General features: G+C 33.7%; 1 protein-coding gene across 45 annotated transcripts in view; it reads left to right on the top strand.

Moving 5' to 3' along the window:
* The window catches only part of RBM26 (RNA binding motif protein 26), an 89391-nt gene that overhangs the window by 37715 nt on the left and 30677 nt on the right, over window positions 1–20999 (top strand). For 12 of the 45 annotated variants that reach the window (XR_011528165.1, XR_011528170.1, XR_011528161.1 and 9 more), the window contains exons 10-17: window positions 4297–4408; window positions 5512–5671; window positions 7984–8148; window positions 9111–9242; window positions 10474–10545; window positions 18347–18472; window positions 18827–18901; window positions 20359–20526. Coding sequence is in view for 19 of the 45 variants with exons in the window: in XM_070579043.1 (XP_070435144.1) it covers window positions 4297–4408; window positions 5512–5671; window positions 7984–8148; window positions 9111–9242; window positions 10474–10545; window positions 18347–18472; window positions 18827–18901; window positions 20359–20526 (1010 nt within the window). In the remaining 26 variants the exon portion in view is untranslated. The remainder of the gene's footprint in view (window positions 1–4296; window positions 4409–5511; window positions 5672–7983; window positions 8149–9110; window positions 9243–10473; window positions 10546–18346; window positions 18473–18826; window positions 18902–20358; window positions 20527–20999) is intronic. The other 33 variants (XR_011528168.1, XR_011528166.1, XR_011528162.1 and 30 more) reach the window with 6 other exon arrangements.

Here is a 20999-nt window from a genome sequence, read left to right as displayed (position 1 = left end):
CATGTCTTTTAAATTCTTCTTGAGGCATTCTAATAACTATCATTAATAGCAACAACAGGAAAAAGACTTTTTGACAGTTTCTATGTAAGGGATATAAGAGTGCTTGTAATTGAAAAGTAGCCATTTCACATTGTGGCTCTTCATGGTGTTTACTTATCCTCCAAGTCTCCTGCCTGGCTAGTTCAGAGAATGATACCTCGGCCTTCTTTGAGTCACTATTGAACAATTTTTTTCATCTTGCCAATGCTCCTTGCTTTTACTGGAACCTCCCACATCGTCATCTCTTTCTTACCTTGCTGCTTTGGAGTGGCATAAATATATAAATATATGCCACTAGAGATCAGTATTTATTAGACCCATTCCAATGTCAGAGCAATTTTTTGTTGGTGATCAAGAGAAGGAATAAGAATCAAACCCCTTGCATATAAATCTTACCATGTAGAACTTGGGGTTATAGTAATTTCAGCTCCACAGGGATGTAGTTACAAGTTACCAGAAGTGGCTCTATTGAGAGAGAAATGTTTTGTATGCCTGCTTAGGGATTTGAGTGCTTTTTCACATAGAATCATTGTGCATAGTGATTATTTTAGTATTGTTCTTTAGCTACATCATTTACTATTTTTGTGAACTGGTTTAGGAATATATTCTCCATTAATAACATTGTTTTCATGTAGCAGACAACAGATTTGGCAACCCATTTAAATTGAGGATTACGTATACTTGTATTACCTTATCTTTTGTCAGTCCTCCTCCCCACAAAATATTCTCATCTATTGCTCATTTGGTTTGAAATCTACTGTCCTCTATTGTGACAGAAACATAATTAAAAAGTTATAATATTGTTCATTATATAATTATTATACATTTCTAATAGCCTATGGATAGCCTTAATTTAAATTTGCCAGAGACTATCATGTGATAATTGTAATTTTATGTTTCATACTTTAAACTTGACGGAGAATTATCATTTCATATTAAACATATGAACAAAATTTAGGTACTTTGGTGCCTTGGAATTACTAATATAAAAGTGACCTAGAGGCCCTGATAATTGTTCTTTCCATATTTCTAAGGAGGTGGGAAACTTGATAGATACTCCCTTGATTGGCTATAGGTAGGAAGTAGTTTTCCATTTGCTGTCAGCAAAACCAGTGGTGAAAATTTTAAGCAGAAAAATAATTTACTAAAAGGATATTCAGAGAAAAACGTAGTACATATAACTAATAGACACATTTGCTAATTGTATACCAAGAGGAACTTGCTTTTGTGTATTTAACACTTCGTTTTGGAAAAAATAACAATGAAAGAGAATCTGAGAGAATACAGATGAGTTGGAGCAAACACATCACAACTCCCGGGGGGGAAACATACCACTGCCTCTTCTGGTGCACCTTCAGTTAAAGGACCTTCAGTTAAAGTAAAAAAGAATGTCGGATAACTCAAAGACTCTCCAAAGGGGCCACTGAACCAGGCTTGGGAGGCAGGAATAAGACCACAAATTCTCTTGCAGAACTGGACAAAGAGACCTCAGTTCACACTGTGAACGTCACCAATACTAGATGCTGGGTGTTTCCACCTGATCTGCTGTGGACATGTAGGATAAGTCAGCCAGAGCACATAGACCCAATAATAACTTTTGAGAAACAGAAAGAACTTTGTGACTGGAACAGAGGGAATAAGGGATGTGGAAGGAGGTGAGAATCCAATTAAAGGCAATTTAAAGAGTTTTAGAAAAGAGATGATAGCTTGGATTAGGGTAGTAACAATGGCAAGTGGAAGTTTTAAATTCAGTGGAAAGAACTGACAACACTTGTAACTTATTGGATTGTGGGACTTAGAATGGTGGTAATAGGGTGAAATCAAAGACAACCACGTTTCTGCTGTGGATAATTGGGCAGATGATGATGATGATTGAGAGAAAGAACAGATTTGGTAGAAAGGTAAATTTAGTTTTGGAAGTGTTTAATTTGTTGTGTTCCTGGGGCATTTGAGTAGAAATGTCCAGTGGGAGATAGGATCTTGAAATCTGAGGTCTATGAGAGACAGCTGGCTAGAAAATACAGCTTTTGGAATCATTAGCCTGTACAACAGTGGTCTTAATCTTTTCTTCTGTGCCATTAGTAATAGTAGGAGATAAAGGGAGATGGAATTGAGGCATACCCAAAGCTGCAAGCCTGACTGGCATAGATTCCAAAAGCCTTCCTTGTGTGTTTCTGATACTCCCCTCTTCCCTTTGAGAATCACTGCAAATGATGAATGAAGCCATGTCAATGGATGTCTTAGGGAGATTGTGTAGAGTGAGGTTAGAAAGTGCAAGTAAATAACCTAGAGAATGCCAACATTAAAGCAGTGGGCAGAGAAAGGAGACCTTACATAGGGCACTGAGAAAATGAAGCCAAAAAGGCAAAGACAAAAGCAGGTGGTGGGGTGTCCTGAAAATAGAAGATGACAGTGTTAAATACTTTTGAGAGATCCACTAAGAGAAGGGCTGAGATATATTCCTAAGCTTCAGCAGCAAGTTAGGGCATCAGTGATTTTAGCATGACCAAGATAAATGCAGTAATGGGAGCAGCTGCCAGTTTTTGGAGGTTTAGTGAATGGGTGGGTGTTAAGGAAGCAAAGTTAGCAAGTGTGGACATCTCTGAGGAAGTAGCTGTGAGGTTAGGGAGAGAAGGCTGTAGCTGGAGTGGAAAGTGGTTTTATGAGGTTTCTTTTAAAAATGGAGTAATTTGAGCTTGTTTAAATGTTGAAAGGAAGTGCTGGTTTAGATGAAGAGGTTGAAGATGGAGGAAAGCAGCAGGGCTCTGGGATGTTGATTTTGGTAGCTGTCTATATAGGAAAAATTTATGGCAGGAGCATCTGGAAGCAGCAGCCCAGTTAGGACAGTAGACTAGGCCAAAAGTAGTGCAAGTTTGTACCAAACTTGTCTTAGGGGGAAATGAGAGGAAATACATGCAAGATGAATTGAAGGGATGTGGGCAGAGTCAGAAATTAAATATGATTGGGAAAGGTGTAGTTTCATGAATAGAAATGTTTAAGAAAGATTTAAAAAGTACATTTAATATGAAGATAGTTTGTCCTTTGTACATAGTGAGTTTTGAGATATCCCTAGGATTTCCAAAAGATGGCCGGAGAAGACCAAGAAGTTAGAAATTGAAGACTGGTCCTTAGAGCAGAGTTCACGTGGGATAGAGAGACAGGTAGGATCTCCTGCATGGAGATCATAGTTGTAGCCATGAGAGAGATTGTGCTGGAACAGATCCTAAGTTCTTTTGTTAGTTAATTGTATTTAGAAATTCTAAGAATAGGATTTGTACAACCAATTTATCCATCTTTAAAAAACAAATTTTAAAATTATATTTTTCTATGTGGACTAAGTTTTGCATGTTTTAAATTTTGGTGTCATTTAGGAATAACAGGTTAAATGAATTAGGTTTGTCATACTCCATCTAAATGTAAAATGCTGATAGTAGCAGATATTTGCAGCTTTTTTGTGCTGTATTTCAATCTTGAATATTTACATTTTTAAATCAAGTATACTTTTATAATGTTAATATGTTGGGGGTTTTTTTTTTCTTTTTTTGGTGAGGAAGATTGGCTCCGAGCTAATATCCATCACCAGTTTTCCTCTTTTTGCCTGAGGAAGATTGTCCCTGAGCTAACATCTGTGCCAGTCTTCCCCTATCTTGCATGTGGGAATGCCGCCACGGCGTGGCTTGATGAGCAGTATGTAGGTCTGCGCCTGGGATCCCAAACCCGCAAATCCCGGGCCACCGAAGCTGAATGCACACACTTAACCACTATGCCACTGGGCGAGCCCCAGTTAATATACTGTTTAAATAAGCAATTCGCTTCAATCACAACTCCAATTCTTAAAGAAAGGGCTTTGGATTAGTGTTAAATTTTGAATCTCTTAGATTGTGCATATGATTTCAAAACTATGAACTCAAAGCTTCAAGATGATTTATTTGTACTTTTGTTTATTTGTGATGAGGGCGATGGCAAATGGGAACAGTGACATGGATTTTACCCCCCAAAGAAGTGGCCTACAGAGTCATATTTTAATTTGACATGTGAGAATTACTGATTCTTCTTCAGTTAGCTATGAAATGAACTTGAAATAAGTTACAATCCCTTAGATTACTATATTTGAATGTACAGTTATTTCTCTGTCTTCTAAAATAGGTATTTGGACAAAAAGCCAGAACTTTGTTTTTTTAAATAGGAATTTACGGAAGTAGCTATGATAAACAGAAAATATTAATCCATGCTTTCTTTTCTTTTCTTTTCAAACAGAAAAGCCTCCTAATAAAAGCAGTATGAGGATAGTAGTGGATTCAGAGTCAAGGAAAAGAACTATTGGTTCTGGGGACCCTGGAGTTCCTACAAAGAAGACTTGGTTTGATAAGTAAGCTGGCAGGGAAAATTGAGGAATTTTATTGTGCGATGATTTTTTACGGTAGTTACAGTATTGTTATGATATTATAGTATCTTCTTTCAAAATAAAATTTATATTATTCTGTTCTGTAGGCAATACCCAACTAAAGTGTAAGTTATTTTCTAAAAATTTGTAAGTTAGTTGTTTGATACTTGGAAGGCATTTTCATATAGAAATGGTGTGGTGGTGAAAACTATTGTTTTTCCTCCTTCCACCTCCCCCACCTCCAAAAAAACACCGCTTAACTTAGAGATGTTGTTGAATACCACCTATATAGTCATGAGCCCATTATTAGGGAAGAAAGTGTGGGTCAGGTCTGGGAGGAGGCTTTAGCACGTGGCAGTTCCCGGAAGAGCTCGAAGACAGTCTTTTGGGAGGACTAGGGGAGGGTGAACAGGCACTGAAGTCAAGGGAGGGCTTCAGACAAAGGGGTGAGTGATTGGAACGTTAGTGTGTCTGATGATTTATTTATCAATTTGCATGTTTGAGGAGAGACCAGGATCGCACTGTTAGAGCTTTAACATCTATTTAATAATGCATAATTTCTAATTCTGTATCTGCCTTTAAATCTGTGATTTAAGGCAAGCAGTATAACCTCTCTGGGCCACAGTTCTGTCCTTTTTTCAAGTGTCAAATGTATGGTCTGTAGTTCTGACATTTTTTTTTTTTTTTAAGTTGGAAAGAGGTTGAGACAGTCATTCTTTGCTTTTAATCAACATTTTAAACTAGGATACATTCAGTAAGCTAGCTTTTGCAGAAATGAAACAAAGGTTAAATGCAAATTGACTGGAAGAGGGTACTACGACCTTTCCTGCTAAGAATTTTAAGTAGGAGTGGATTGGAAGTAGAAATTACAAATGATATAGAGGAACCCTTAGTTGGCTTCCATGGAAAATGTGAAGACTGCTAATTTGGAAGCTTCATTTTTTGGAAGCAAATTTAAATTTTCTTTATCAACCAGTGATTTCAGTTTAAAAAACATTGAACTTAAATTGTAAAACTTAATTCTTTTGTACTTGATTGAGGTCAGGATTTATAAATGAATGTATTAATTAACTTGGTTTTTATTACAGACCAAATTTTAATAGAACAAACAGCCCAGGCTTCCAGAAAAAGGTTCAGTTTGGAAATGAAAATACTAAACTTGAACTTAGAAAAGTTCCTCCAGAATTAAATAATATCAGCAAACTTAATGAGCATTTTAGTCGATTTGGAACCTTGGTTAACTTACAGGTAAGAGCTATGAAATGATTTTGTTGTCTTCTCTTAATTATTTAGGGACAGATCTTAATGTAGTAAAAAAAATACTTTTATAAAGAAATATGGAAAATTTGGAAAATTGGATATGAAATGAAACTATATTTTAGAAAAATGTGATTTCAAATAAGTTTTTTACTTTGACAAGGCAGGAATTTTGATTGATCGTGTTATATATACTTTTTACTTAATAAAGGTTATCATAAAATTACAGCAAAATTATATAATCACACTGCTAAAATCTAATCTGGTAGTAGTTTTCATTTCCTCACTTTCTCAAAATCATTTCAGCAGAATGCTTCAGTCAGATTTATTTTTGCCACGTCTGTGGTGCCATGCATTTAACAGATACCTTTTGGGCCTAAATACTGTGTAATCCATAATTAGTTTAAACGTTTACTTTTTCCTCTGCCACTTTTGAACATCCTTACAGATAAATATTTGTGTAATTTGTATTTAATTTCACCTAAAATTAGGTCTTGGCTTGGGTATATGTAATTTGTAAGATTATTTAGTATTGAGCTAACATTATATGACGTTAAAAGTGTTGAAATAATGTTGGGCTATATTTCTAGTTTGTATGGCATTCTTTTCAACTGAAATAATTATTTCCCTTAATCTGATAAAAATAATAAATTTTAGAGAGTACAGCTTAGGTTTTGGAAACCTAAATATTTTGGAAAATTTTGTTTTCTTGCCATTTAAAAAATATTATTACAAAAGTAGTGGAAGAAAAAAATGCATGCTCACTCTGGGTGGGGTAATGGAGATTTACATAGAATTTAAAGAAAACTTGTCCTTTTAGCTGTTTTTCTTCTTCGCATTCCTTTGCACATATATCCCCGTAATATAATTACATTATTGTTAACAATTTACCATATGTTCTAGATTTTTTGTTTTGTATTTCTGTATCTATCTACTTACCAATCAATCAGTACACAAACTTAAGAATATATGTAGTAAAAAATATGTGGGCCCATAATATATATATGTTACCTAGGTGTTATTTACTTAATCTTGAATATCTCTCTTTTTTTATGGTAATTCAATTTGATCTACCATGTTTAGATCTAGACATAAAGAAGTTCTTAGAATATTCTTTTCCTCACAATTAACTACGCTGGTAATGTTAAATTAAAAAATTTTTCAAAGCTAAGGGGCAAAACATGGTAACTTACTGTTATTTCAATTTACGTTTCCTCAGTTACTAGTGAGGTTGATATCTTTTCATCTCTACTGATCTTTTGCTATATCTGTGTACTACCTGCATTGTTAATTGTAAAATACATGTTTTTAAAAGTCAGTTAAAAACAAACCCTTTAGCTTTATCTAATTAAACATATTGGTGAAATTGATGTTTTAAATTCCAGTGAATAATTATTAAAATGCTACCTAAAATCATCCTTACAGCTAATATTTATTGAATATTTATTATATACTTTCTCTTCATGAATTATATGTAATTCTTCACACGACAGAGTGGATATTGTTATCTTATTTATGGAAGAGGAAACAGAGGCCCAAGGTTTAATAACTTGCTCATGCTCCAGTGAGAATAGCAGTCAAGCTTTGAGGCAGGCAATTTAATTCAGAGTCTGTGCTGTGAATTCCTATTTTGTATTACTTCACATGACCAGTGGTTTATATGCCACACTTTGGAAAACACTGCTATTATTGAAAGAACAGGAAATTTGAAATAAAAACCTTAGGTATTAAATACTTATTAGTTGTATGGTTCTACAGAATCACATACTTTTTGAATATCAGTTTCCTTGTTTTTAAAATGTGATTGTTGCTTTTATGTAGTCTTTTTTTTTTTCCAGTTTTATCGCCCTCTTGAACATATTTTTGTGAGAATTACAAATTTGGAAAATTTTACAGATGGATTTTTCTGTAATTTTTAGTTAGAGATCACATCTTTCAGAGAAGTTTACTGCCTTCTTCTGACTGTGGATCTTGGCTGTGTCTCTCGTTGACACAAGGATTATTTCTCTTAGTATTAATATTGGGGGTAAAAAGTGAGCTATTTTGATTGCTTGTATATGACATTTGTGCAGTGAGCCTTCTCTACTAAGTGTCATGTATAAGAGGCTCCTGTTCCACTCTGAACAGTCCTCAGTTACCATTTTTTCTGGAGTGAAAGCAGGTTATGGTAATAATCTAGATATAAGAAGTGGAAAGATGGACTCTTTCTTGGAAGGACCAATATGTTATTTCTTGAAGAATTTTACTGTATGAAGCAACAGACTTATTTGGAAATTCACTGTTCTTAATATTTTAAATCTTAGGTTGCCTATAATGGTGATCCTGAAGGTGCCCTTATCCAATTTGCAACATATGAAGAAGCAAAGAAAGCAATATCAAGTACAGAAGCAGTGCTGAACAATCGCTTTATTAAGGTTTATTGGCACAGAGAAGGAAGCACCCAGCAGTTGCAAACGACTTCTCCAAAGGTAAGAGAGAATTTTATGTGAAATTAAATGCTGTTCTTAGAAAGCTCTTAGCATAGTGTTTAAGAACAGAGCCCTTGCAGTCAGGTAGACTTGTTCACATCCTGGCTCTACCATTAGACTTGAGGAAGTTGCTTAACCTCTCTAACTTGTTCTTTCATTTTTTTGTGAGGTTAATCCTTAGTTTAGACACTTATAAGATGATATGTGTAAAGTATGTAAAACAGTCCCTGGTAGATAAGAGACACTCAGTACATGGTAGCTATACATATTCCAGAAACTCAGGCTCTGGATTCATCTTGGAAATTCTTCCCTCCATTCTTCTCTCTCTCTTTTTCTTTTTCTTTTTTTAAATTTTTTTAAATTTTTATTTTTTGCTGGGAAAGATTCACTCTGAGCTAACATCTGTTGCCAGTCTTCCTCTCTCTTTTTTTTCTTCTCCCCAAAGTCCCATACATAGTTGTGTATTTTAGTTGTAAGTCCTTCTAGTTCTATGTGAGTCACCACCACAGCATGGCTACTGACAGATGAGTGGTGTGGTTCCACACCAGGAAGCAAACCCAGGCTGCTGAAGTGGAGCACGCTGAACTTTGACCACTAGGCCATTAGGACTGGCTCTCTTTTTCTCTCTTTGAATCAGTGAAGAATCAATCATGTCATGTTAGATTAGTTACTTATAGAGGTGTATTACAGCCGTTTGTTTCTCGATTTAACTTTCTCCTTTACAATAGGAAAAAAAAAGACGAGATAATGAAAGTAGACTTTAATTTTGTCCTTTATAACTAAGCTCTTTTATCCAAAGAAAACATCTGTATACATGTGTGAAGAATTTTGGAAGGTGCTTAGTTTGGATTATAAGCTGCACTTTAAAAACTTTGTCTGGACAATTTATTAACAAAATAACAAAGGTTACTTTCCATGCTCATGAACTAATCAGCTTGTTAACGTTTTTTTCATGTTCTGAGGTAATACAGCCTATAGTTCAGCAGCCCATTTTGCCTGTTGTGAAGCAGTCAGTCAAAGAGAGATTGGGTCCAGTACCTTCAAGTACTGTTGAACCAGCAGAAGCCCAGAGTGCCAGTTCAGACCTTCCTCAGGTAAATGCAAAGTCTTATCATTGCGCCTGTCGCATAATAGGTTCTCAGTAAATTAATTTCCCTTGGCAATTTGAATTATAGTTAATTGTATATTTTTTATACAGAAAAATGATAGTCTATACATATTTGAACCCCACCTGTAAACTTTTTTTTACCATTACCGTAACATTTTCACAGTCTACTTTTCCTATACTATTTGAATCTTAAATTCTTCTCTCTAGTTAATACTTGTTTATGAGAAAGAGTTATCATTCACTTTGTCAAGGGGATATTTTCCAGCAAAACTGCCTGAAAAGTGAGGTTCAGTACCCTAATCTTGTTTTTCTCACCACCTTTCCTTAACTAGGATTCTGTTCCAGAGATAATTATGCAGTAGACTGAACTGAAAATTTTGGGGAGGGGAAGGCTTAAATCATCAGGTTTTAGCATACTTGATATTATAATATTTCAGGTTACTTGTGCAGCTCTCGCAGAACTTTGCCTCACTTATTCCTAACTCTCAGATTCTCCATATGTCGTCCCCCTCCCGCCCTCTTCCACACTTGTGTGGCAATTTCTTGTTTCTACAGTCTCTGAAACTCAGCTTTCCTTTGTCTCCAGATGTTTTAGCATTTGCTGTGTAAAATAAAGTTAGGATATAGTATCCTACTTAGCTAAGGGATGCCACCTTATTAAGATAGTCTTCTTAGATAATTCGTGAAGAGTAAGATACTGAGATTCTATAAAAACATGCAGAATGTAAAGTGGTTAATTACTAGTTACCAAAAAAAAAGTTCCCAATCCTGTTATCCCAAATCACACCAAGTACAATATATTTGACTATAAAACTAACATACTTTAGGACAGAATGGCTTTTATTTTTAAACTCGAGAAGTAGGCACATATTTTAATTACTCAAATCTAATATTTAAAATGTTCAAACTTTCCACTTGTCAACATAGGATTCTTAAGAATTTAGGCTTCTGTTTCAGTGGAGGGGACTTTAGTAACCACCTGTTTCAAACCTCATATTTTACATCATAGTTTTTCGTGATTGAGTAATATTGCACACTGTTTGTTTTTCCTTACACATTTTCTTTCTCTCTCTCTCTTTGAAAAAGACCCAAGTTTTTGTGATTAACATCAGTACACTTAGAGTCAGTATATGTTAGTAGATTCAGAATGTTCAGAATCCCAACAGTCTTATATATGTTTGGGGAAACACTGAATATGTCCGTTTTAATTTTTTTAGAATGTAACTAAGTTATCTGTGAAGGACAGGTTGGGTTTTGTATCAAAGCCATCTGTTTCAGCAACTGAAAAGGTAAGAAGAATAGCATGATGTGTTTGTCTTGGCTTCATAAATGTTCTCAGGTGGCATCTTAATTTTTTAATTTTTTCATAATTCCAAGCTCTTGCTTCTTAATAGTTTCTGTATCTCTTATTCCTACCTTTTTGCTTTCCATTTGCTGAAAAAGAAAAATATTCGCCTACCTTTTTTTACTTTTTGCATCAGCATTTTTAATACTTGCCTCTCACTGTATTTTTCCATGTGCTCCATTCTTGTTTTTTCTTTTTATTTACTATATTTTCTTTAGAGATATTGTTCTTTTTAATTTGAAAGCCCTGGTAGCCTAATACAAAAGGCCATGAATTAGGAGTTTTACCTCAGTTCAAGCTCTGGCTCTTCACTTACTAACTGCATGACATTGGGCAGTATTCTTAACCTTTCTGAACCTTTTCTTCATCAGTAAAATGGTGATGGTAATATTTGTCTTGCTTGTGGGGTTTTGTGAGGATTAAATAAAATCATTTCTTTGAAAGTGTATTGTAACCTGGAAAGGATGATGTAAATGTAAGTTTTTTATTTACTAATAACAGCTATTGTTTATAGCCTGACAATATATTTACTCATTTCATTTTTAAATGACGGGGTAAATGCTGATTAAATTAAGATCATTTATGGACCTGTCTTATAGTTCTGTAGATGTGTTATTTTTTGTCTGTTTAGGTATGAGTGATTGCCCTGATCTTTAGTCTTATTTGAGGTATGTGGAATCACAGAAATCAAAAGTAGATAATCTTTCTCATTTCTATGTCCTCACCTTAAAGAAAGGTAAGGCCCAAATAGTTTTATAATTGATCTGTACACTGTGAGTTACTGAGCTAGGACTGGAATCTGGGTCTCCTATTTCTAGCCCATGGGTCTTTCTGTTATGAAGATTACATAGGAAATTGACATCGTAGGTAAATAGATGATAAATGATATAGCTGAACTGCTCTTTTCACTGGTTCTTCAGTGTATTGTTTTCCTTATTTACTGGGTTAAACTTTGGCAGTTCTAGAAATTTGAATCTGAATCTCATTCTCGATATGAGATATTTCTTTTGGGCACTTCAGCATTACTTCAGGTGTAACATGCCTAAAATGATTCATTATTTCCCACATAAATTAGTTTCTTCTTCTAACCACCTCTGGATGTGATAACCAATATTTTTCAAGTTGTGCAATCTAAAAGCCTTAGAGTCACTTACTTGTGTTTGTAGTTCACTTCTCTTTCTGTACCACCTTCAGTTGCCTAGCCTCGGGATGCAGTGTCATAGCTGGCATCCTCCTCCTCTAGTTTATACTGCCACCATCCTACTCTCAGACTTATTTTAATATTAATTCCTTGCAAAAACTGTTATTTCCTCAGCAAAATAACTTTGCTTGATCTTATAGCTCATCATACTTCAGTTTTTCTGGATCTTTTACCTCTGCTTTAGTCCTTCCTTTCTGCTCATTGTCCCTTGCTCTTCTGCATCTCTTTTTTTTTTTGGTGGTGATTTTTCTGGAATGCCTCTCCCTCTGCCTAATTGAATTCTAGTCATTCTTTTAAAGATTGAAAATCACTCTGTCTCTATGAAGCCTTCAAATTTTTCCATATGATGCCCCCCTGCCTTTTCTCTGAATTTGTGTTGCGTGGTCTATGCTGCTAGTTTTAGCAGTATCTAAATATTTACTTTGATTAGGTTTATTTTCCTTGATAATAAGTAACTAAGGAATAAAAATGCAATATAAGATCTGATATACTTAACTATAGTCCTGAGCAGTTCTGGAGAGGTCTTTTAAAAACCTGATGATGTTTAGGATCTTTTTATGTCAGGATTTGAACTCTGAAATTGAAATGTACTAATTATAGTGTTTACAAGATTTTAGTATGTTTTGCTACTTTTTTCATTTTTTTTAGCATGTTTTGCGTAGCTTTAGAGATACAAATTTGGAATTGATAGTATAAATTTACTACTACAGTTACCACTAAGTGAATTTGTGAAAAATCACTAATGGTAGTGGGCTATTTATGAAAAAAAACTACTCACTAAGTACTGTAAAGAATCTTTTAAGGAAAGAAATTATTTACAAGTATGTAACTTTAAGTCATCTTCAGTGACTTGTTTACAGAATATCATTTTATTTTTGCTTATTCTTTGTTGTTTCTGTTCTCCTACTCCATAGGGATTTTTGCTGCAGAATCCTTAGTGGTCAATGATTCAAAGAAGTCTTAGGGAGAATTAAAGAATGCTCCCCATGATTGAATATTATTTAAAAAATGTTTTTCTAATTGAAGGCAGAGGAAAACTCAAAACTAGTATCCGCACAGTATCTTCTATCATTATTAAAGCAAATAAGTACACAAATGTAAAATTTTATCCCCTTCCTGTAAACAACACCCAGTAAATCCTTTAGTGATTCTTCTTTGTTCTAAGATTCTATTTTCATGAGAGGGCTGAGAGAGAGGAAACTTAAAACCTGATTGATACTGCTAAATATTAAGACATTGCAATAGCTATCGAATAGATATTGTTTGAGTAATCAGTGAAATGATGTTTGAGTGCCTCTCAAGAGATAGAATTATGAATAAAGGTGGCATTTGTATATACCACCCTGGTTAGTTTTTTAAAAAAGACTGTCCAAAGTATCTTTCTAAAACCGTTGTAAATTCTAAGAAAGCAAGCTGATTAATTGGTTGAATATTTGGTGTTTGTATGTCATATTAGTTTTAGGTAGAGTCATGCTTTGCACAACGATGTTTCAGTTAGCTAAGGACCGCATATATGACAATGGTCCTGTAGGTTAGTACTGCATAGCCTAGGTATGTAGTAGGCTATACCATCTAGGTTTGTGTAAGTACACTCTACGATGTTTGCACAATGATGAAATCACCTAATGACAACGTTTTTCAGAACATATCCCCATTGTTAAGCAACACATGACTGTATATCAAACTTATGATAAGGGGCTGGCTTGGTAGCATCCTGGTTAAGTTCAGTGCACTCTGCTTCAGCCACTCAGGTTCACAGTTTTGGATCCTGGACACGGATCTACACCACTCATCAAGCCATGCCTTGGTGGTGACCCACATACAAAATAGAGGAAAGATTGGCACAGGTGTGTTAGCTCAGGGCCAATCTTTCTCACCAGAAGAAAACAAAACACAACTTAGATATGGAATGCTACTCTTCCTTAGCAGTGTTTCTTTTTGCAATCTAAAAATGTATCTTGGTCCCTTTGCGTGGTGATTAGTTAACATTGGTGCCGTGGAACTTTTAAAAGGGAAATTGTACGGTATAATTGAAGGAACATTGCATGTCATATAGAGATTTCAGCTGTTGATTTGGAAGCTGACGTTCTGTAAGATCCTGAGGAATTCTTATTTTCTCAGTTTCCTTAACGGTAAAATGCAGTCACTTAAGTAACACTTTGATTTTTAAATTTGTATTTTTTTTGCGTAATTTTGCTACTTTAAATATAAAGATTAAGGAAATTTATGATAATTTCCTTTCATAGTTATTATTGACTACTTTGGATTTTTTAATGTATTGGTCTCTGTCAGGATTATTACCTGGATTACTCAATCAGAATTATTACCAGGATTATTTTGCTTATAGAGGAGTATGATTTATATAAAATTATTTGCTATGCTGAAACAATCTTACTATGGGAACCAAGCTGTTGTAACAAAAATTGATTACAGACTGTACACATTTTTCTTTGCTGTGAAAATATTTCTCTGCAAGATCTTTAATCTTTCTCTTTTAAACTATTTAGTATTCTTGAAAGAAATGAAACTATTAATCCCTGAAGATATTTTATAAATTTAACTTTAAAGTAAAATCTGGTTCTTGCTGGAATTCCCATTTTGTTAGGTTTTGCTATAGAAAACACATCTGTGTGCTGCTTTAAGAGAATATCATAAATGATATTTTTTAAAAAGATTATCTTTTTATTAGATAAATGTATAGATACCAGATTTATTAAAAAGATAATTATTTATTTAATATAAAAATTGACCATAGAGTGAGTATATTAATAAGCTTCTTACACATAACTCCTCAGATACTGTCTTTTTATTGCATCTAGGCAGGGCACTTCTGTTTTAGAAACCTGTGAGAGCTAGCTTATTTTGAGTGTGGCTATGAAGCATCATAACTCTGTTTATTTTGTATTTGATTCCTACTTGGGCATTGGTTATTAAAAAATGATACTTGGATAACTTAATTTGTAACAATCTTCTTTTGTAGTAAGTAGTTTTTGCAAAATACTTTTTCCTTCCATTCTTTTTCCATGAGAAAAATCTTTTTCTTTACAAGTACTAATAGTAGTTATAGCTGGTAATATTTTACATAGGAAATAAGATAAAGAGGTGTTAATGGATTGTAGCCTCTATCTTGTTAGGGAATTGGCTTTTGTCTTGGAAAGTTAGAAGTATTAGTGATGTACATTTTAGCAGCAAAGCATGTGATACTTTTCAACTCCTCTTATGAATTCATCATACCTTTGATAGCAAAACTCACAGGAATATTACAAGAAAGGAAAGTTACAAGCCAATGTCTCATGAATGTAGACACAAAAATTCTAAACAAAATATTAGCAAATGTCCAGTGACAAGAAAAAGCTAATTCATCCTGGCCAGGTAGCATTTATTCCAAAAATGCAAAGTTGAGTTAACATTTGAAAATCAGTTTAATTCATACAATAACAGAATAAAAGGGGAGGAGGGCTGGGAAAAACAGAAAATGCATATGATAAAATTCCTTAATTAGTCATATTAAATACTCTGCAAACTAGAAATAGAAAGAAACTTCCTTAATCTGACAAAGTATATCTGCAAAAAAAATCTTGAAGCTGACACACTCATTATTGAAATATTGAATGCTTTTCCTGAGATCAGGAATAACAAAGGATGTCTCCTCTCATCACTTCTTGTCAGAAGTGTAGGGCCTAACCAGTACAATAAGGCAAGAAAATGAAACAAATGTTATAAAGATTGGAAAGGAAGAAACAAAACTATATTTACTCACATATGGCATGATTACGTATGTAGAAAATCCAAAAGAATTCAAAAACAACTGCAATTAATAAGTGAATTCAGTAAAGTTGCTGGAAATAAGTGCCATATGTGAAAAAACAGCAACTGCAGAAACTTGTTGAAAAATAAAGAAGGTGTGGTTTGAAAGGCTACTGCCTATACTTTGATGGTGTTCTTGGAATTGTAGCATCTTTTCTGTTGGGTCTGCCACTTCCTTCTGTTGGTTTCATTTTTGACAGATTTTCTTCTCCTTTATCACAACTCTGTTCTCATCTTTTGAAAATACAGATGTCCCTTGCTATCCAGGCTCTTAACTGTGTAAGCTCTGGAACCAGGTAAATTCAAATAGGGAGCAATATTTATAATCATACAGTTTATTGTTTCTAAGACATTTTATTTTCACATCTTAACGCCTCTGAAGTCATGGGCTACATCTTATAGTTGCTGGTGTTTATGGTTATAATTGGCAGCCTTTTTTTCTTTAGTTAGGGGTGTATGCTAGTGTGTCTTGTGGTCACTGATGTCTTAAGCTCAATGAAATATGTTAGCTGATGTTCTTTTTATACAGAAGGAAGTTCCTGGATAAAACAAGGAAGTGAGATGCTTCTAGGAATAAGGAAGTCTTCTGATTCTTGTCGGATACTGTCATTCACTTTGAACCCAACACTCCTTGGTCTATTATCAAATGTTAATAATACTTTGAAAAGGAATGTTCCTTACTGACTGAAATTGGAGAGATGCTGAATTAAACAATTACTGTCAATGGATTTCTTTACTTTGGGCCTTCTTAGAACTTTTATGATACTATACATTTTGAAACTAGAAAGATAGGATTATGATATTCATTGTTTCCAACTTAGTTGAGTGTAGATATCTTTTTTGGGCACAACTTTTCAACTTGTTATGGAATCCTCATGGAAAATACAGTTTATGAAACACTCAAACTCTGTCTTTAGCAGATTATCTTGTGTTTTTCCCTTTATAAAGTTACAGTCTCATCTTTGTATAATCGTACAGTTTGGTATTGTTTGGTATAGTAAGGTAGCATGGAAAAAAATTTTCTCCAGAATTACAGAGAATTGTGACTGATAGACTAAAAACTGTCTATGCCCTGTTTTACTAAATGCATTTCATTATTTCCATTTCATTATTTGTTATTGATATCTGAGTATTAGTTTTCGTTATTGAAGAAAATTATCAAAGTTTGATGCACATCAAATATTGTAAAGAACCTTTATTTTCAAACATCAGTAGCACTCTGTGGAACCCGTATAAAGTATTCTAGGTTTTTATTTCATTTAGAAGCTAAAATATTCTTGAATAGTTTAGAATAGTGATGAATTGCCTAAACTTTGTGATGCTTCCTAATCTGATTTCATGATAGAAGATTAGAAAATAGTGTCCAAATTGCTACTTCTCTGATATACCTAGATATTTACATTTTAGGAGCTGAAAATAGGGCTCTTTTTCTCATTGATACTCTTCTGTTTGTGGAGTTCTTTTTAGTCTGTTAGGTCATGAACTCCTTTGAGAATTTGGAAACTATGTTTTTTCCTCTGGAAAGTTATGGTGTTCACACATGGTTTCCTATTTAGTTTTTGTAGCATTCATTGATCTCCCTGAAGGAATCCCTAGCCTCCTTTCTAAGAACCAGTAACCAACTACTCCATGGAACCTACAGCTTTGTGCTTTTGAAGGGTAAAAAGGCAGCCTGTATACTTTTATTTTCTTGAATTGACCCTTGTGTAGAAAAGGTGGTCCACTCTTGATCTATCATCATTTTATTTCAATTTAGTGCAAAAATGTTTATTGAGTATTTACTGTGTGTCCTAGCACTGTTCTACGTATTGAAGATACAACAATGAGCCAAGCAGAAAATCCCTACCCTCATGGAATGAATTTTTGGTTTTGTGAGGACATTAGACACTATCAAGTTGAACTTTCCAATTTTCTAGAGAAGCAAACTGTGAGGCCAAGAAAGGTGTCTGAACTTACCCGGAGTCTCATAATTAGTTGGTAGCAATGTTTAGGTACTGGAAGAGGCATAAAGTGGAGAAAAACAGTTTTTGTTTCCAGGCCCTAACAGTGTAGACAGAGAGAGAAACATAAATTAATATATCATCAGGTCATTTTTATTACATCTTTTAATAGCTGTAGGAATAAAATTTCATGGAAGGACCTGGGCAGAAGAAATAAATGATTAAGGCTTTATGGAGGTCTTGACTAGTTGTGCTGAACCTGAGCTGGGTTTAAGAGTATAAGGTCACTTAAAGTAGAAGGAGCAATGATAGAAAAGGAATGGAGAAAGAGAGCAATAAGGTTAATTTCAGAACTTTAAATTGCAGATGACCATGTTAAATTGCTTGAGGGACAGCATCAGGTTTTCTCCTGTGCCATGCTCTTGTGTACAGTTTTTGCTTTAGTCACTAGGAATGCTAGTAAATGTATTCAGCAACTAATATTTTCTCAGTGATAGAGTAATAGCAATGTTTTTTCTTGAAGTATTTATATGCTTTTTTGCTTTTTTTATTCCTATATGTATGTGATGTTAATTTAAAATTTTTTATTTATAGCTTATCCTTCATTCATACCCTTTCAAATCACTAAATGTGATTTAGTTACTATATATATACACACACACACACACAAAAATACATTTAGTTCAATATATTGAATTTTGACACAAGTGCTTTAAAGTCGAGTTTTATAGAAAATAGGACTTAGAAAATGATGAATACTTGCTACATTGTTTAAGAAATTGATTTTATATTGGTAGGTGTTGTCTACATCTACTGGCCTAACAAAAACGGTGTATAATCCAGCTGCTTTGAAGGCTGCACAAAAAACTTTACTTGTTTCCACCTCTGCAGTTGATAATAATGAAGCACAGAAAAAAAAACAGGTAAGTACACCTAGTAGTGTACAAATTTTGCATGTCAGAAAGCTTTTCTGCGTGTATATGTCTTTTCAGTGCTTATCACAAAATAGAAAAGAAAAGTGTATGTTGGCAGCCACTAAACTTTCACTTTCCTTAGTGTAGCAATAAATATTAATTTTTTCTTGAAATGAAAGGTTCTCTTCATTGATATTTGAAACTTGCGTACATATTTAAGTTTTACATAGCAAAACTTTGCATTTAGTTTTTTGTTGCCGAGCTTCTGCAGTTACCACTGTTTCTCTTATCTTAAATAATTTTGTTTATCAGAAAAATAAACAGTAAAAATATTCTAATGATATTTTTGATTCCTTTCTCTAGGAGGCATTGAAACTTCAGCAGGATGTAAGGAAAAGGAAACAAGAAATTTTAGAGAAGCACATTGAAACACAGAAGGTAAAATATTAAAGTTAGATTTGGCAAAATACATTTTTAACTGTTATAGTTTTGAGTGAATTTAATCTTACACTATATAGATAGTCCTGAGAAACATTTATTCTAATTGATAATGATAAAACTGAAGTGTTTATCAATGATAATGTGTGTATCAGTCGATAATGTATTGGGGATGAAGAGCATACATTAAATGGTGGACTAGGAATAAGAGTAGTTTAAATGGAACTGTGGTTTTAGTTTAAATGGAACTGTGATTATCAACTTGAAATGAAAATAAGGCGTATTTATCTAGGTATGTTGCTGCACGGTATTTTGTTCAAAAGATAGTAAAATAGAACCATATTCTCAATGTTGAGATACATACCTATTTTAAGTTGGCTTGGGATCCTCTAGTGCTCTGTTCTCCACTACAGTAGCTAAAAGCCACATCTGACAGTTGACTACTTGAAACGTGTCTAGTCCAAATTGAGATGTGCTGTAAGTGTAAAATATATACAAGATTTCGAAGACATAGTATGAAGAAAAAAAGTGAAATATCTCAATAGTTTTTGTTGAAATGTACCATTTTGGATATATTGGGTTAAATAGGATATATTATTAAATTAGTTTTACTGTTTCCTTTTTTATCTTTTTAATGTGGCTGCTAGAAAATTAAAAATTACTTGTGTGGCTTGCAATATTTCTTTTGTATGGTGTTGCTCTAGTTTATCACATTCAATCGGTGTCACTAATTGATTATGTCTGGTAATAAAGCTTATAACATCTTAAAATATTGAAAATACAGACACTTTTTACATTTTGGTTTAAAATGTAATGTCTTTTCTAATTTAAAGATACAGACAAATCACAATGCTTTACACCAAAAACTGAAACCGTCTTCACTCAGAGAAGCTATAATACTGTGTGGTGTCTTCCACTCCACATTACCTTGTTTATCTCCTTGTTTCCTCTCCATCTTGAGGATATCATTCCTAGGCTAGTCAATTAGCATTCCTTGTGACAAAGAAAGTAATTAAACATTCCGTTTTTCTAGTATCTCATTATATGAAGGGAACCATAACACTTTTCCTCTTTTTCTTTCTGAGATACACTACCTTTGAAATGGGCATACTAAGAGGCAGTAATATCAACAAATGAATTAGAAAGTAATAAAATTGTTGATAATATTTTAAATTGGTAACTTTTCAGAGATTGAATTGAATTTCTTATGGTTGTGTGCTCTGAACTTATGTTCTGAGACCTACGTAGTAATACAGTTCTTCACAAAGTAAACCAAAATTAAGACTTGGATTGAGATAGCATCACCAAATCTGTTATTCTGCTATGTTAGTGGTTGTAAGCCTTGTCGTGAATACATAAACTAAAGATAGCATTTATTTTTATATTTACTTTGCTGTGTTTGCTTTGTTAATAATAGTAAGAATAAATATATTTTTCTCTTTTTAAAAATTTGGCAGATGTTAATTTCAAAACTGGAGAAAAACAAAGCAATGAAGTCTGAAGATAAAGCAGAAATAATGAAAACTTTAGAGGTTTTGACAAAAAATATTACTAAGTTGAAAGATGAGGTCAAAGCTGTCTCTCCTGGACGCTGTCTTCCAAAAAGTATAAAAACCAAAACTCAGGTATTTTGATTTGTGTTATTATTCATGTTATTGCTTATTAAAAAAAAATTTAAAAACTACGTCTTTAAGATTCAGTTTTCTTTTTAGGTAATATCCTTTGCTCAGAATCCAACCGTTGTGTGCTGTCATTCTCTCCCTCCTTCATTAATTAATAAGTAAATAAACACAAACAAGCAGACTCTGCTAATCTTTTGAATCCTGTGTAATACAGTTGGAAAGTCAGTAATTAGAGTAGTTGTAGATAATCTTGAAAAGGTAGGATGAGGACAAAATGATATAGGTGCTTGAATGCTTGACTGAGGAGTTTGAGCTTTATTTTTTAAGAAGTTGTTGGTATAAAAGGTTAACGAACAGAGAGGTAACATTATGACAGCACTGTACAGAATGAATTGATTGATGGGGGAAAATTCAGGTAGATTAACCTGTTAGCTACAAATAAGTGAGCAAGATAATTTCAGGTGGTAAAAAGTAAT

The sequence above is a fragment of the Equus przewalskii genome, chromosome 16 (assembly GCF_037783145.1).
Source record: "Equus przewalskii isolate Varuska chromosome 16, EquPr2, whole genome shotgun sequence".
Classification (NCBI taxonomy): Eukaryota; Metazoa; Chordata; class Mammalia; order Perissodactyla; family Equidae; genus Equus; species Equus przewalskii.
This window is presented reverse-complemented; position numbering and strand designations above follow the sequence as displayed.